The sequence below is a fragment of the Pseudonaja textilis genome, chromosome 3 (genome assembly GCF_049901715.1).
Source record: "Pseudonaja textilis isolate UNSWEBS1 chromosome 3, rPseTex1.2, whole genome shotgun sequence".
NCBI classification, from domain to species: Eukaryota; Metazoa; Chordata; class Lepidosauria; order Squamata; family Elapidae; genus Pseudonaja; species Pseudonaja textilis.
In genome coordinates, this window is record NC_141992.1 from 15,954,423 (window position 1) to 15,971,808 (window position 17,386).

Genomic DNA, 17,386 nt, shown 5'->3' on the forward strand with positions numbered 1-17,386 from the left:
CTTCATGATGACTTTCTAGAGACTTTTGTTACGTTTTCAAAACTAAACGATGAAAACTGGGAAGCAACGTGGCATGTCTTTGATGGCACCAAGACCAAACGTGTTTGATAAAATCTAAGCCCACGAAAGCAAGGAAGGATAAAAGAAATTGCAGGTTGCTGTAAAGGGGTTACTTGCATCGAGGAAAGGTCAAAACAAAGAAAATTAGAGCACTGGAATTCCCACACTTTGAACTTACATACATAATAAACACGAGCACAGAACACAATTCCAAGTGTTTGCGGTATTATTTGCAGGAGTAGTTTTTGGGGAGTTCCTTCCCCTTCTTTTTTGACTGGCAGATAAATATGTTAACTTTCTGAGTGGAGGAGAGAAGTATATGGAAGGAAGGAAGGAAGGAAGGAAGGAAGGAAGGAAGGAAGGAAGGAAGGAAGGAAGGAAGGAAGGAAGGAAGGCTATAAAAGATACTTCTTTTTTATGATTTTTATTTATACATTTTTTTCTTCTTTAAAATGCATAGGTGCTTAATAAACAGTGTATTGTCTGGATCAGTTTGTTTATACAGAGTATTAATAGACTAGTAATAAAAATAGTAATTATAACAATATCCATAGTTAAAATACCGCAATATACTTTTTATCATTTTTTTAAAACTTCATTTATTTATTTATTTCAGTAATCTTTCCTTCTCTAATTTCTACTTCTTTGGTCCAACCTTTGATAAAACATATCCCATGTTAAAATATATTCTGTTTCTTCCTTATAGATACTTCTATTTGCAAGGAGGGAGAAAGCTCAAGCCTGTAATTGTAAAACAAGCATTTGGTATAAACAAATCCTATATTAAAGAATTAAAATATTCCACAATCTTTTTTTTTTTTTTTTGCTGGAGATTTTCCTCTGGTAGGTTGCCAAATAAAGCACTAATTAATCTCTGGCATAATTTTAAGAGGATATAGGCAATTTAGAAAATATAAAAAATTATGGCTAACTACCACATTGCATGTTCTTAGGAACTGTGTTTAACTGTCCAGTTAAAATAAAATAATTTAAAAAAACCAAATCCAACAGCAAGTTGCAAGCTGTTGTGGAAGACAGCAACCAGGGCACGCTCGAGAACAACATCATGGAATTGTTTGCTGGTGCGAGTCATTTGTTATACGTACAACAGCAGCAATTTTATGAAACAGGAAGCTTCCCCGCGGCCGCCTTTTCTGAAGAGTTCCCACAACATTCTTGCAACATTTCAAATATGCCCACCACCTCCAAAACATCTGTACCTATCACAGGTTGATCCAAATCAAGCTACTTATATTTACATCTATGGTAAAAAATGTGAAATAGATCTGCCTGAAAATAAATTCAATTGTCTCATTTGCTTTTTCGCATTATCAAAAGTGAAGGTTTCATGATATCAGCTATTTTATTTTTAGGGGATTTTTTCCTCATTCATTCTCCACACTGAGCTGATATGACTGTATTTTCTAGCTTTACTCAAAGCTCTTTTTCCTGGATAGTTTCAATAAACTGTGATCTCATCGCATATATCTTATCTTTAATGCTAGCCTTGCTTAGTTAAAACCTTACTTTATGTTAAGTTTGCACAGGGCTACCATGTCAATGCTTGGGAAAATGTGGAGACAGTTTAAAGGCAGCAAAAGGTTTGAAGAAGTCTTAAATTTTCAACAATAAAAAATGGGCTTGTAACAGCTGGAGGGCAGGGTGATACTATCTTCTAGCTGCTAATCTAATCTAATCTAGCTAATCTTCCTGATTACCATTGAATTGATCACCACAGTTAATTTCGATTCAGAAAGACTTTGATTAACATGTAGAAAAAAACTATACCTTCTGATAGTCAATATTTATACCGCTTTACAATGCTTTACAGCCTTCCCTAAGCGGTTTACAGAGTCAGCATGTTTCCCCCAACATTCTAGGTCCTCATTTGGGCTGGTGAGAATCGAACTGCCAAATTGTAGGCAGCTGGCAGTCAGGAGAAGTAGCCTGCAGTGTTTGCATTCTAAGCACTGTATCACCGCGGCTCTAATGGTGAAGTTATAGCAGACATTGTTTAGACCAGGGGTAAAGCACTGAAATCCTTCAGGTACATTCCAGGCTTGTTATTCTACTGTGACTACAAAGGTAAATATTGGATACTTCTAAAGTTCTATTGTCCTATAATCACTAATTACCAAATGCAAGTCAGCATAACACAAATAAATCTTCCCTCTAGGTTACCTGATTTTGAGTATATAAGGGTTGATAATATCCCAGTAAGCCCTTGCTTATACATAAACCATATTACACAATAATCCTTCCAAGGAATAGCAGGACCAACAAACTAAATGCATTATCAATTGCTCATTTGGGAAACTGATTTCCTTAATTACCTAATGTGCTAACTACAAGTTGGGGAGCAATAAACTTTCATCCTGACAGGGAGAAGGAAAATAACCAGTGGAGCATAAAACAAATTTTCAGTCAAGGCATTAAAAAATAAAATTATGAAGGCAATAAGCCCAGATGGGCCAAAGGCCCAATATTACAAAAGTTAGAAGACAAATTGATGGAATGGCTAGTAAAGATAATGAATGAAATTCAAACAACCGAAACAGTGCCCAAGACGTATATATCATCTTAATACAGAAGAAAGGAATGACAGATTAAATAATTTCTCTACTGAATATTGATTACAGGATATTTACCACTATACTGACTAAATGTATAAGGAAATGCATTCCTAGATTTACCCAAGGAGATCAGACAGACTATATTCCAGAGAGGAAGATGTTAGACAACAGATTTATCATAAATGCATCAGAATCAGAGGTGGTATTCAGCGGGTTCTGACCAGTTCTGGAGAACCAGTAGCGGAAATTTTGAGTAGTTCAGAGAACTGGCAAATACCACCTCTGACTGGCTCCCCCCCATCTATTCTCTGTCTCCCGAGTCCCAGTTGATTGGCTGAATCTTCTTTTGTTGCCCTGCACAGGAGAACGGAACTGGAAAGCAGGTTAGTGGGGTGTGGAGGGAATGGGATTTTCCAGTATCCTTCCCCTGCCACACCCACCAAGCCATGCCCCCTCAAGCCGTGCCCACAGAACGGTAGTAAAAAATTTTGAATCCCACCAATAATCAGAATATATCCAGATTAAGACAAAGAAGGCAGCAGCAATATTTTTAGATGCAGAAAAAGCTTTTGATAACTTGGAATGGTTATTTTTTTTCAAAGGTTCTAAATAAAATGAATCCCAGAGAAGAATTTAAAACCCAGGATAGAAGTTATATATCAACAATAAAAAGCAAATACTATAATGAATGGAACCTTTTCCACATGTTTTTCAATATGTAAGGGTATAAGGCACGGATATCTATCCTTTTTCTCCTTTACTATATGTAATTTTGAACTCTTAGCAAATTCTGAAAAGATAAATAACCGGGTTATAAAGAGAAAATAAAACGAAGCGTCAGGCAGGTGATATGGTCAGTGAACTCTAGGTTAGTGAGGATTATTTTATATGACTATATCCAAGGAAAGATGTACAGTGAAAAAGAATAGTTGCTGGTTGGGATCTACCTTAAAAGGGCAGGAAACTACATAACTGATTTTGGTCAATCTTGTTCAGAAGAGGTTCTCTAGTTTGTTAAAAGATTGTGGTTTACCCATTTGGCCCCACTTCTATAGTTAAGTCGGTCTCTGATTGATTTAGCGGTGTTCATCAGTTATCAGTGAACAGAAGAAAAAGGAAGGTTTTGTGGAGAATATATAAAATACCAATGGGAATTGCAGCAAGAACAGAAATAGCTTTGAAGTGGAGTCACTCAGAAATAGAGCCAAAGGTTTTACAAATGGTGTTGTTTTTGCAATTGCTGACTCTAGAACATGGACTAATGGAAAACAACTATTGCACTGTATATGCTTTCACAAACACCAGATTGCTCATAGGCTAAGAATGCTGCAGAAATATTGTAAAAGAGAATGATGTAGAGGCTAATCATAGTTGCTCAGTGGGTACAGTGACACCAAATAGTCTTTCTCAAGCTTGGCAAGTTTAAGGTGTGTGTGCAATTCAATTCCCAGAACTCCTCAGCCAACATGGCCCTTAAACAGGGGTGTCAAACTTGATTTCATTGAGGGCCGCATCAGAGTTGTGTTTGACCTCAGGGGGCCGGGGTTGGCCTGGCCAGGATGGGAGTGGCCAGCTTGACCAACATGGCCAGGGTAGGCATGGTCACTCGTGTTGAAAGCATCTACGGCCCAAGTGCTCTGCCAGTGAAAACAGGCTTCTGAGCTCAGTTTTTGGCCACAACAGCCTCCTACGAACCTCTACCAGAGAAAACTTACCCTCCCCCGAGCTCTGTTTTTGCTGACAGAGGGCTGCAGGAAGCTGTTGTGGCCAAAAATGGAGCTTGCAAGGGCCACACGCAGCCCCACTGAGCTCCATTTTCGCTGGCAGAGGCACTGTGGGCTGGACCTTCGCTGTTTCCAGAGCAGCCCCGCGAACCAGAGCTAAGCACCTGACGAGCCAGATCCAGCCTGCGGGCCTTGAGTTTGACACCCCTTCCCTAAAAGATATACTTAAGGCAGGAGAGCAGGACTATAGAAGCAAATATGCTTTAACATTAGTCATTTTGGCAGCCTAGAATTTAGTTCACATCCCAAACTTTCCTGGAAACATTAATGCTGGGTTAAGGGACCACAACACAATGCTGGGGGGGACAAAAGGACAAAGTTAGAGGAAAAGAAATCCTTTGCCCTGGTGAGCCAATGCAATTGGAGGCAATCCAGAAGAGGAATAATACCAGGATATTAGATTGCCTAAGAATGGTGAAAACCGCTCAGTTTTGTAGGACATTCCTGACAGCCATTTCTACATCTACAAATGTTGCAATATTCCTGGTATTTCAGTAACTCATAGCAAACTATCTATAATTGCTGGTGGAAGCAGGGAAGTGTTGCTTTCTAACAAGTAGCTCCGTAAGACTGAGACGTCAAATGTGCTCTAGAGCAGAGGTGCTCAAACTTTTCCAGGCTGCAGAACCTGTTAGTTAAAAAAAAAAATCCCAGAACCTGTGATTCAAGATGCAAAGTTACAGTGACTGAAAAGTGACTGGACTAGCGATCCCCACCCCCTCTCTTTGTTAGTCTTTCACAAAAACCACTGCAAGTTCCCACAGAATTCAGGGTGTGCCACAGCCTTGACTTCTGTCCCAGAACACACAGTGAGATGATCCTGGTTGGGAATACGATATTATTCTACCTTCCTGTTGTCACCATTGGGGGCAAGGTTTAAGTGGCCATATTTACAAAGCAGGAAGGATATTATAAAAAGATCTGGCTATAATAAACACGCCCACTCTTTTATGACTGTAAAGATGTGCAAATTTTCAATCTTATCTTTTGAAGCATCTAGGCCCATAGGATTTCCACAAGCTGCAGCTGTTGTGGAGTTCCCCTTTCCACTGGCATGCCTGAAAATCAACACAGTGATCCGGGTTCGTCCTGAGTTTTCTTTGCAGAGAAAAATTATCCCTGGATCCATAGTGAATGTAATTGCACTTCCCATTAAACACACTGCCACAAGAGACATGTCTGTGCACCTTGGAATGAAGTTCTAATGATGAAGAAAGGCAATTTCTTTGAAGAACCAACAAATCCTCACCACCCCTTGGTATCAAAACCTTTTGCTTCCCGTTTAGGCTCAAAATATGCTAGGTCGTTTGCTTTCTGTGATAATTGTCCCACTAGCTTAGAAGGTAACTTCCTAATAAAATTTTGAATGAACCCATGACTGATATTTGTTCAGGATTTTAGCTGGACAATGCCAATTGCTTACTTGTGAGTAAGCAGCACACAGACAGTTCCAGTCTGTGAATGTTTCCTCCACAGAGATGAATGAAATTTCCAGGTAGTTTTGCACAGGAGTGAACCCCGATTTACACACCCATTTACACATTGGTGGACACATCTAAGCTTCCTTTATCTTTCAGCGCTGTACACACATACACTCACGGGATTGGAGGGACCCATTCTCCAAGAAACGTACAACAGACCGGACTGCATCCCGAACAAGCCAGATTGCAACGTTTGCTTGCAACGCTTGGGAGGGTGGGAAGAAGCCTCGGGTTTCTGCACAGACAATTCGCCATGCTGGAAGAAGAAGAGAAATTGTGGGTCTTTTTTGTGTGTGTGTGTGCTTTCAGGATGGAGGGGGCTCCGCTGGCATCCTTCAGATTGGAGGCGGGAAGTGATCAGAATAAAAATTGGGGGGATGGGGGTAGATCTATGCGAAGTTAATTTGTGGCTTTGGAGGGAGGGGAAAATCTGGAAATTGTAGGAAAAGTCGGGAAGTAAGGGATTCAGGCAGAAGGGCAGAGGATTTGAGGTGGGGAGTTTTCTATGCCTAATTGCTTGGAAGTAAATCTCAGTATTTTTCCACAGTAAGTATTCACGGGGATTAAGAGGAGTAATCCATTAGGTATTTCTTCCGAGTAAATACTGTGAAATACTGCCCGGTGCGCGGAAACTCTGGATGCCCTGGCGTGGTCATTCAGGAACCGAGTTAAAATAGGAATTTCCCACGGATGTCTAAACGTGCGCGCTATTTATTTCGAAAGTTCGCCCGATTTCATTAGAAATGAATTTTAAGGCGCCATGAAGGCATGTTTAAAGTCCGGTGGAATCAATTGCTTCACATCGGGTTCATTCAAATCTGGAAGATTGAAAATTCAAAATAATTTGAAAACCGGGTATAAACAAAAATAGAGAAATTAAAGTATGTTATTGAATTTGAGAAACTGAAAAAAAAAACTCGGTTCTCGGCTTACTGAACATAGAGGAATAATAATCAGGGGAGTTTCTGGTGGTATTAAAGCAGGCTATGTTAGGGGCATAGTAAAATCTTAATCAAATGAAATACATATTTTTAAAAAAACTGTTCGCCCTCTAGCGATTTTTTTCTCCTTTTAATTTTCCGTAGGCAGCCAAAGCAATTAAAAGAACATAATTGAAAAAAAGAAGTGCGAGTTTGAGGATTAGACAGAGCAAAGATCACAAGGACTCCTACAGCTTTAGAGATAATCCAGTTTAAAAAATGAATGTGTGTTGCCAGCATGTGAGATCAATTAATGTTGAGAACCTAATTTGACCTTTCTAAAATATGAGACGGAATTAAAGTGTAAGTTGTGCTAGAGACAGTAAAAATTAGGAATTGGGCCTCTTTTTTTAAAAAAAAGATCAAATTCTTAATAATTAACCTTGATGTTTGAGTTTTGCTGGCAAATCAGGACAAGCGATGTTATGCTTTTGAGTTTTTGTAGGAAAAGGAAAATAAATTTTACTTTCCCCGACAGCTGTTTCGGGTGGATGAGGAAGATTTTTAATGTTACTGTACAGTACATAAATTATGCCTTGTAAAGTGTTTGTCCCTGAGGTTAAAATAGAAAGTGCACTTTTATAGCCAAGAACTTCATTTAGTTTGGAGGGTTGCCAAAGGAGGACAAAAAACAGGGAGATACGATTTTAGATTTTATCGTTTATCGTTTCCTTTTAAAAGCTCTAAAGGATTAAAAAAACAAAATACCATCCTGACCCAAGGTTAGAACCTAGATGATAGCAATAGCACTTAGACTTATATACTGCTTCATAGTGCTTTATAGGCCTCTCTAAGCAGTTTACAGAGTCAGCATATTGCCCTTAACAATCTGGGTCCTCATTTTACCAACCTCGGAAGGACAGAAGGCTGAGTCAACCTTAAGCCAGTCAGGATCGAACTCCTGGCAGTGGGCAGAGTCAACCTGCAATACTGCATCCTAATCATTGCGCCATCAATGAGTCCGTGTTGAAAAATGGCCCAGTCCTAGTATGCTATTGAAATTTTTCTTACTGGTCCCTCTACTAAGTTTACCAAATATGGGGATAGAATTGTGGACAATCACAAAATAGAAGTAAAGAGAAAACTATAACTCTTTGCCTGGTTTGACTGGATATTTGCAATTCAGATCTGGTAGATATGTAATGGTCGACATTTGGATGGCATGTTGGTTCATAACGTGTCTATGATAATTAGTATGGTCAGCAGATCATTTATCTGAAAGTTACCTGCTCATCTACTCCATCACTTCTTGCTGTGTTCTTGACTATTTTAAGTCACTTTTGCAAGGTTCATTTGTGAGCAAAGCATAGCATTACTTACAGCCACTTAATTTCATTTTCTGGGAATTTTTTTCCAGTGAATATGGGACTCAAAGCCATCCATGTAAATAAGGAGAATGTTAGAGGCTCCAGCTTCCCATTCATTTATTGTTTTGATTCTTAAAATGAAACTAAAACTAGCTAAGTGGGGCAGGGAGGGTGGTACTGTACTTCTAGGAAAATATTACCTCCCCCTAAATCTTTCCTTTGGGGTTCTTCCAGTCCTTTTTTTAAAGACCACAATGGATCACCAGGAGGACACAGAATCTGAGGAGCATATCATTCAAATCAAAAATGACGAAAGTGTCCAGAACAAAATGCAAAGGGAAAACATATCCTTTGGACAAGGGGGTAGCGGTAACTATCCAGAGAAGATCGAAGATGTCCATTCCATCTTGTTCAAGAAATTGCTGAAAGAAGTTGATAAATGGCCCCCATCATCTTCAGAAGGCGAGAAGAACCTCATTTTGCTGAAGACCGTGCATTTGAAAACAGAGAAAGATAATATCCAGGGGGCTTGTTTAATTGATCACCCAGTGGAGCTGCACACTATGTTACAAAGGGAGGCAGACTTCACCCACTCGTTGGTGAGAATGCCAGATAGCATAGACATTCAAGAGAAACCAGGGAAAGTCTTGGCCATAAGTTTGCCAGAAGACATTTATGCACTCCACGAGGTAGAAGTGATCAACGGTCCAAATGAAACACCAGGACTTCATGAGGGGAGATGGTCAATTGAGAGGGATCCAAATATTCCTGGGCTTCAGGTAACTTTTGCTCTTGATTATTCATCACACTTGGGTCTCAATTTATGATAATAATTGGTAGCAACAAAGAAGAATGTAGCTCAGGGTTGAAATAAGGGGTCCTTGGTGCTCTCTGAACTTGGTTGTTTTCTTGCAGATGTTTCATTACACCAACTAGGTAACCCAGGGCCAGGGGTGGGCTGATAGGGGTTCACAGGGGTTTGGGAGAACCCCTAGCTAAGATTCTGTGCATTTCGGACAACCCCCAAATCCCACTCCTGGCTGGCCCTGCCCGCCCCGCCTGTCCCAGGAGTCTCCACACGGCCTGTTTTGGCTGCAGATAAGTGCAGGGCACACACGGAGGCTCGGGGAGGGTGAAAAACGGGCCTCCTGGAAGTTTGGGAAGGCCAGAAATGAGAGTCTCTGGAACCCGGGGAGGCCATTTTCGCCCTCCCGGAGGCTCGAGAAAAGCCTCCAGAGCCTCCTGTGTTGAACAGGAGGCTGACTAGGCCCTGCCCACCATGGCCACGCCCACCCAGCAACCGGGCAAAGAACCCGTTCCTAAAAATTTTGAAGCCCACTCCTGATCAGGGCTAGTAAGGAATGGGTTCTGCTCCCAGTTTATAGTTTCACAACATATGGACAGTTTTAATAGCTTCATTTGGGAAACTGACCAAGCCAAATCTAAAAATACTAGGAAATTTTTAGAAGCCTGGCACTCTGACAAATTACCATCAATAGACACGTAGGCATAAACAATTGTCTATATACTACACAAAAGAGACGATTAGCAAGCCAGAATGGGAACAAAAAGATTGAAACTCCTCCCCACCAGCACTCAGCATCCAGATGAGCATAGATTAATTCCAAGATTATCAGACCAACAATCAAGTAGACAATACTCCAATCAAGGAACTGTCAAACAAGCCCAACCAAAGAACCTCTAAGGCTACCCTCACCAACATTGACAGGGTAAGCCCGGGGTGTCAAATGTGATTTCATTGAGGGCCGCATCAGGGTTGTGTTTGACATTGGGGTGCTAGGGAGAACCTGGGCCAGGGTGCGCCTGGCCAGCGCAACGTCACTTGTGTTGGGGACACCTATGATGGCCTGAGCGCTCTGCCAGTGAAAATGGGCTCCTGAGCTCCGTTTTTGGCTGCAACAGCCTCCTGCAGCCCTCCAGAGCTCCGTTTTCACTGGCAGAGACACTGGGCCAATCCTTCACTGTGTCCAGGGGGCCCTGTGGGCCACATCGAAGTACCCCATGAGTTTGACACCCCTGAGGTATGCCATTAGAAAATAAACTGAGAGCAAATCTCACTCCGTACCAGCACTGATGATGTTACATAGTTTGGGTAATAAAATGTCTTCAAGCTCAGAGCACCTAGGACCAGAATTTCTGTTGTTAAGCAAGAAAGTATGCTTTTTTTATGTTTATCTTTTTTTTCTGTCGAAGTGAGAGAGAGCAATATTAGCGTGATAGTAGACACTATGCATCTCATGAGGTTCACAAATGCATTAAACTTCAATATATAGATCTGAAAAAAAAATCTTATGGTGGTGGTTCTGGCAAATTGCAGATCTGAGTATCTGAGCTTTGTCCTTAAGGTGCAAAGAATGGGGTAATCTGATTGGTTTTGCTATGCATCAGGGCAGTGATGGATAACCTTTTTGTTGTTGTGTGCCGAAAGTGTGCCTGCACCATAATGCAATGCACTCCCTGCACTCCCCCATTTCCATGCGCATGAACCCCCTGCACTTCCCCACCTCCCTGCACATTCATGCACATCTCCCACATTCACCCTGCGCATGCGCAGCAGATACCCGACAGTCAGCTGGCTGTCAGGAAGCACTTGCGCATGCGCAGTGAACCTGCACTGGGATGATAGCTCGTGTGCCGCAGGTTCACCATCACGGCGGTAGAGTGATATAAATAAAACAATTTGCATAAAGAAACTGTAAGAGGAGCAACAATACAGATCTGAAGGGGAAAAGGAAATTCAGTGCACACAAGGATATTCACATGGCACCCATCAGCAAGTCTTTACAGAAGCTGCTCCTGTCCTTGAAATCTTGGGGGTCTGTCCCAAGAAAAAACAGATTTGATTTAAGGAGGCGAGGGTGCTCCAAATGCCAGTGTCCCTTCTGAATCAGATCACTGCATAGCCCTTGATATAGATGTCCAGTGAACCCAGCATGAGTATTCTTAATACAAATCGCTCTGACATTTTCGTAAAAGAGCATGAAGTCTATAAATTTAAGTCTGGTATCTTGCAAGCAGTGAACAGATGTGAAATGTTTGTGGAAGTGATGCCACCCACCAGCAAACAGACACTTCTTTTCTGCATTCCTGATGGAACAAATAAGGTTGAAGAATTATTGCAAAGGCTTTGTCTCCTGATTGCAGCAAGGAATAAATGTCTTCAGCAGTAGAAAATTCAGATTTAAATAAGTTTCTGTTTATATTACACAGTCGCCAGGTATTCATTGAAAGATTTATTATCCATATCTGCTAAAAATTTCCATGGCTGAAAGAACAGAACCAAGTATATAAATTTTAAAATACATCACCAAAACAGAACTGACTCCTCTGAAAATTTCAGGGGAGAGTGGATGATCAATGGGATATTTGGGAGGGGTCTATGACAATTCGCCACGGCTAACTCGCCATGGCCAACTCACTGCAGGACAAAAGTTACACTAATATCAAAGAAAAGGTGGAATGGAATCATTAAAGAAAGGATGCAAAAGAAGGGACAGGATGAAATATGAATGGCAAAAATTAAAATATTTTTTATTTATTTTAAATAATTAAATAGAATTGTTAAATTGTCCCGTAATGAGTAGTCTCGCGGTGAATTGCCCATGGAGAGTTGTCCTGCACCAAGTTGTCCATGGTGAGTTAGCTGTGGCAAGATGTCCCATTCTCTTTTGGGAGAACATTATTAGTGGTGGAACATCTGGCTTCTGTTTTTGAATAGCACTTAGCAATAGCATTTAGACTTATATACCGCTTCACGGTGCTTACACAGCCCTCTCTAACTGGTTTACAGAATCAGCCTATTGCGCCCAATAATCTGGGTCCTCATTTTACCCACCTCGGAAGGCTAAGTCAACCTTGAGCCTGGTGAGATTCGATCTACCAAATTTCAGGCAGCCGGCAGTCAGCAGAAGTAGCCTACAGTAAATACTGCATTCTAATCAATGCGCCACTTACTTTAAGATGAGGCTTTTCCCATTAGAAATGTACCATATAAAGATTTTTACAATAATCTATAGGCAAAAACATAGTAAATTGTAACCAGGTGACCTCAAGGTGCTGCAAACGGTCATAATTATTTTACCCAGAATCCAAAATGTGGACCATATGACTGTGGGGGGCAGATGTCAGAATTTCAAAACCAGATGATAAGTTCCTTTTTGAGGGGGTTCATTGTAATGGCTACTGAGTAATAAGTCGTAAATATACCAAGAAAGAGATGAGAATTTTCTATTTGTTGTGTAGTTTTTTTTCTTCCTTTCTCTCTCTCTTTATTATTGTTTATTTTCTCTTTCACCTTCCCTTTGTTGTGTTTTATTAAACAAATAAAGCAAAAAAAAATATCATTGGAATAACTTCTAAATGATACAGTATAAGAAATTATCTTTTTGGTCATGGATGCTGCCCCCATTGAAATTGGATTGGTTTCATGCACATATATTGCTCCTTTAAACACAGGTTGATAGAGAAGAAAAAAGATCTGGAGGTGGAGTCAGGGACCAGCAGCTCCTTGTAGCTGAAGAGGGAAGGATTATCTCTCTGCCTGACTCCGAAGCAGCAGATATTCCAAATGGAGCCACACGATTGCACAATTCTGAAAATAAAACCCCGAGCAAGGACTGTGTATCCCAACCTCCTGTTGCAATCAACGGTGACGTTTCTTCAGAAATCCAGGAGGGCATAGTCCAGCAAGGGAAAGGTATAAAATCACTTGCACAGTTTTATTTTTAGATACCTATGGTTGTAAAGGGAAGAACTTCCAGTTCCTTGAAGAATACTGACATCAGCAGCAGGCTGCAAGCTGTTGTTAGGAAAGTAGGTGGACTTTCACTCCAATCAGCAGAGAAGTTCTTAACAATGTTTGCTCCTCCTCCTCCTTAACTTGTCTTTTAATTCATCTACCCACACAGGTAGTCTTCGACTTACAACAGTTTCTTTTAGGGACCGTTCAAAGTTACAACGGCATTGAAAAAAGAGACTTAGGAGCATTTTTCACACTTAACGGCCATTGCAGTGTTTCCCCAGGGTCACGTGATCAAAATTCAGACTTTTGGCAACCGGTTCATATTTATGACCATTGCTGTGTCCCAAGGTCATGCGGTCCCCTTTTGCAACCTTCTGTCCGGCAAAGTCAATGAGGAAGCCAGGTTCAGTGAACAACCATGTTACTGATTTAGCAAATGCAATGATTCACTTAACAACTGTGGGAAGAAAAGTCATAAAACAGGGCAAACTCACTTGACAAATGTTTCATATAGCAACATAAATTTTGGGCTCAAATGTGCTTGTAACTTGAGGACTACCTGTAATTATCTATGTGTAGGTAACTCAGCCTGAATTCATGTTTTTACTGTTAAGAGTGTTGATAATACGGTCAATTGACTACTCAATAAAACTATAGAAATATGAATTATTGGAGCTCATGTGTAGGAAAATCCATACTACAGAATGCTTTCTTTTATTTGTAACTTACCAAGGTCATAAGAAACTCAAACAATGACCAATCTTTTGGTAGTGTATTAGGTTAATTGTTTAGTTTATTGCCTTGAATAAGAAGTCTTGATCTATCTACTTAGGGTACAGCTGTCCTCTAGGGCAGTTCTCATTCTTCTTCTTCAACTCTTGATATTTGTTTATGATTTGTTATGTTTGTGTGCCATCCTTCTAAGAAGCAAAAGCCTGCATATATGGTTTCATTTCTTCCTTTTATTTTTATTTTAGATTTTTTTTAGCTTGCGTTTATTGTTTTTGTAAATAATGTCAAAGTGTTGAATGTATCTAATGCTTCTTCCTCTTCCTATTTTCCCCACAACCACAACTCTGTGAGGTGAAATGGGCTGAAAAGAAATGATTGCCCCAAAGTCACCCAGCTGGCCAAAGAAGAGACTAAAACTCACCGTCTCCTGGGGATTGGCCCAAAGTCACCCAGTTGGCTTTCATGCCTAAGGCAGGACTCGAACTCCCAGTCTCCTGATTTTCAGTCTGATACCTTTGACAGGGGGTGTCAAACTCGATTTCATTGAGGGCTGCATCAGGATTGTGTTTGACTGCAGGGATGTGGCCACCTCAACATCATTCGTGTTGGGGGCACCTGTGGTGGCCCGAGCGTTCTGCCAACAAAAATGAGTTTCGAAGCTCCGTTTTCAGCTGCAACAGCCTCCTGTAACCTTCTGCCAGTGAAAACAGAGTTTGGGAGGGCTGCCTACTCCATTTTCACTGGCAGAGGCACCGTGGGCCAGTCCTTTGCTGTTTCCAGGGCGTCCCGCGGGCCAGATCTAAGTACCTTGAGAGCCAGATCTGGTCCCTGGGCCTTGAGTTTGATACCCCCTGTCTTAGAGGGAACTAGTTCTTTTCCTCTCCTCTTGTAATTGCTCTATGGTGTAGTTAAGATTGAGAATCTTTCTTCATCACAGTAATACAAACTCTGTACAAAGTACATAGCCTGCCAGCGTCTTTTCTCAGGCATGTTCCCACAATGCTGCTTTTAATTCATCCCCTGCCCACAAGTGAGACAAACGCAAATCTCCTTAACTGTTCAGGGTTGCAATATTTTTCTCCTTCCAAGGCTGTACCAAGGGCAGCCTCAAGTTTTATAAAATACCTTTAGTTGTCACCCATTCACCTGCAAGGAAACTCAAGCCCTAGAGTAGGGTTTCTTAAACCTTAGCAATTTTTAGATATCTGGATTTCAACTCCCAGCTAAGTTAGGAATTCTGGGAATCGAAGTCCATACAGGTTAACCTTGCCAAGGTTAGAAACACTGCCCCGGAGTAACTTGGGATAGACAGGAGAGACAAGATAAGGTTCAGTGGTGAGACAGCATTTTTCTTGCCAGAATAATATCTTGCCATTTCAAGGATTGGCGGATAGCACAGCTCAAATGGAAGGTAAGGGGGATTAGATGCTTTTATGTCAAAATCAGATGCTAAATAGAAATATGAACTTAGACCTCCCCAGTTCCACGTCTGGTATTCAGATCTGTGCAGAATCAAGAGGTTGTTTAGGTTGCGCTAAACAGGCCGAAGATGTAGCAGGCAAGTATGAAAAATGAATGAACTCACTTTATGAGCTTTGTTCTAACTCGGTATAAACAAATAAAAGAAGAAAATGCATTCAGAATTGTTTTAAGTATAACAGGTTTTTTAAAGAATAGGCATGCAGCAGAAATAGTTTATTGGAAAATGAATGAAAAATTACTGAAGAAATAAAATTGTGGAGAGGTTTTTCAGTGATTACTTAGTGCATTGGCCTAATCCTGATGTCCGATGGGTTTTTTTTTTAGCATACTCATACCTGAATTGTCATTTTGAAGTAGTCCTTTTAAAGGGCTTTGACAAGCATAAGTAACACATATAAGTAATTGAATTTTACAAGCAAAATCTAGCATCACTTAGGAGAACATTTAATAAAGGGCTGTTAAAGAATGCAGCTGTAAAACAGTTTACCTTTCAGATACAACACACAACATCACTAAATCCAGGAACATCTGTGGGGGATTCAGAAAGTCAAGATGGTGCTTGTCTTAATAAGACGAAAATCCATCTAAAGCGTAATCCATCTGCCTTTGACTTGTCATAACAATTTATACAGCCATCCATCTTGCAATTTTGAGTAATGTGAACTGCTCACAAATAGGCAATATAAGAAGGCAGGGATTATGTTTATGGAATTATTTACTTATGATAAATCTGTTTAGGCCAACTTTGTGCGTAAAGAATTGTCACAGTTCTCCCAAGACTTCTTAAACAATGGAAGCAATGAAAATAAGCACCAATAAAAAACCTGTGACAATCAAATGAACATTTCCTTACTAGCAAATATTGCAGTGCCATATCAACAATGTCATGAAAAACCAGTCAAAATGAATGTTTAATTGACCAAGCTTATTTCATTCTAGTGGTTTGGTGTTTTGTTTTTAAAGTACATTTTCTTGAAACATTTGACATTATTAAAAGGTAATGCAAACATAAATCAAAAAGACTGAAGAGAGTAAAAAAGAATTACAAAGTTTGAAAAGGAAAGGAAAGAAAAAGATACAGGAAGAAAAATATTTACTAAATGAATTTCAATCTTCTGTGCAAAAATTGCAGGCAAATGTTATATAGGAAATCCTTGATTTACAATCAGTCACTTGTTTCTTGTCCTGCCCTCTGGTGTTTGGAGAATAATTTGACCTCCTCTTCTTTGTGGCAGTCCCTCAAATACTGGTGGTCTCTCCCTTAGTCCCTATATTGTTGGGACCGCAGGATCCACTCTGCTGGGTGAAGCATGGCTGGCTGAGGAATTCTGGAAATGGAACTCCACAGGTCTTAAAGTTGCCAAGATTGGATACCCTTGCTCTTAGAACATCATTTCCCCTGAAATCAGATTAGCTCCAAACCCATCTGGAACAGTCTAAAGACATGACTTTGTCGTCTATCCGGGTCTTAAGGCCACCTGGATCTAGAATAGAAAATAGAATAGAGTAGAGCAGAATTGAATTGAATTGAACTCTTTATTGGCCAAGTGTGATTGGACACACAAATGCTTGGTGCAAATGCTCTCAGTGTTCATCAGGGGTAGTCAGCCTTTTTATACCTACCGCCCACTTTCGTATCTCTGTTAATAGTAAAATTTTATCTAACCGCTCACCAGTTCCATAGTAATGTTGATTTATAAAGTAGGGGGCAAAACCCCTACTGCCCACCATGAAAGCTGGAATGCCCACTAGTGGACGGTAGGGACCAGATTGACTACCACTGGTGTACATGAAAGATATATTTGTCAAGAGTCAAAAATCATAAGGTACAATATTTAATGATAATCATAGGGTACAATAAGCAATCAAATCACACTAGGAAACAGTCAATATAAATCGTAAGGATACAAGTGACAAAGTTACAGCCATACAATCACAAGTGGGAGGAGATTGGTGATAAGGAGTGATGAGAAGATTAACAGTAATAGTAGTGCAGACTTTGTAAATAGTTGGACAATGTTGAGGGAATTATTTTTTTAGCAGAGTGATGGCTGTCGGGAAAAAACTGGTCTTGTGTCTAGTTGTTCTGGTGTGCAGTGCTCTATAGCATCGTTTTGAGGGAAGGAGGTGAAACAGTTTATGTCTGGGATGTGAGGGGTTTGTAAATATTTTCACAGCCCTCTTTTTGACTTGTGTAGTATACAGGTCCTCAATTGAAGGCAGTT

At 40.4% G+C, this 17,386-nt stretch overlaps 1 protein-coding gene across 1 annotated transcript; it reads left to right on the plus strand.

The window, feature by feature from the left end:
• Window positions 1-8,325: 8,325 nt before the first annotated feature.
• On the plus strand, window positions 8,326-12,969 carry LOC148126011 (uncharacterized). The gene is made up of 2 exons (XM_087928669.1): window positions 8,326-8,964; window positions 12,662-12,969. The coding sequence occupies exons 1-2, from the start codon at window positions 8,440-8,442 to the stop codon at window positions 12,932-12,934; spliced, it is 798 nt and encodes a 265-aa protein (XP_087784795.1). The 5' UTR covers window positions 8,326-8,439; the 3' UTR covers window positions 12,935-12,969.
• The last annotated feature ends 4,417 nt before the right edge of the window (window positions 12,970-17,386 follow it).

What these genes read in the sequence shown, in the direction of transcription:
- LOC148126011 (XM_087928669.1), top strand. Translation starts at nt 8,440, where the DNA reads ATGGATCACCAGGAGGACACAGAATCTGAGGAGCATATCATTCAAATC. An exon ending in CAAATATTCCTGGGCTTCAG is followed by an intron (nt 8,965 to 12,661) that starts GTAACTTTTGCT and finishes CTTTAAACACAG; the next exon opens with GTTGATAGAGAAGAAAAAAG.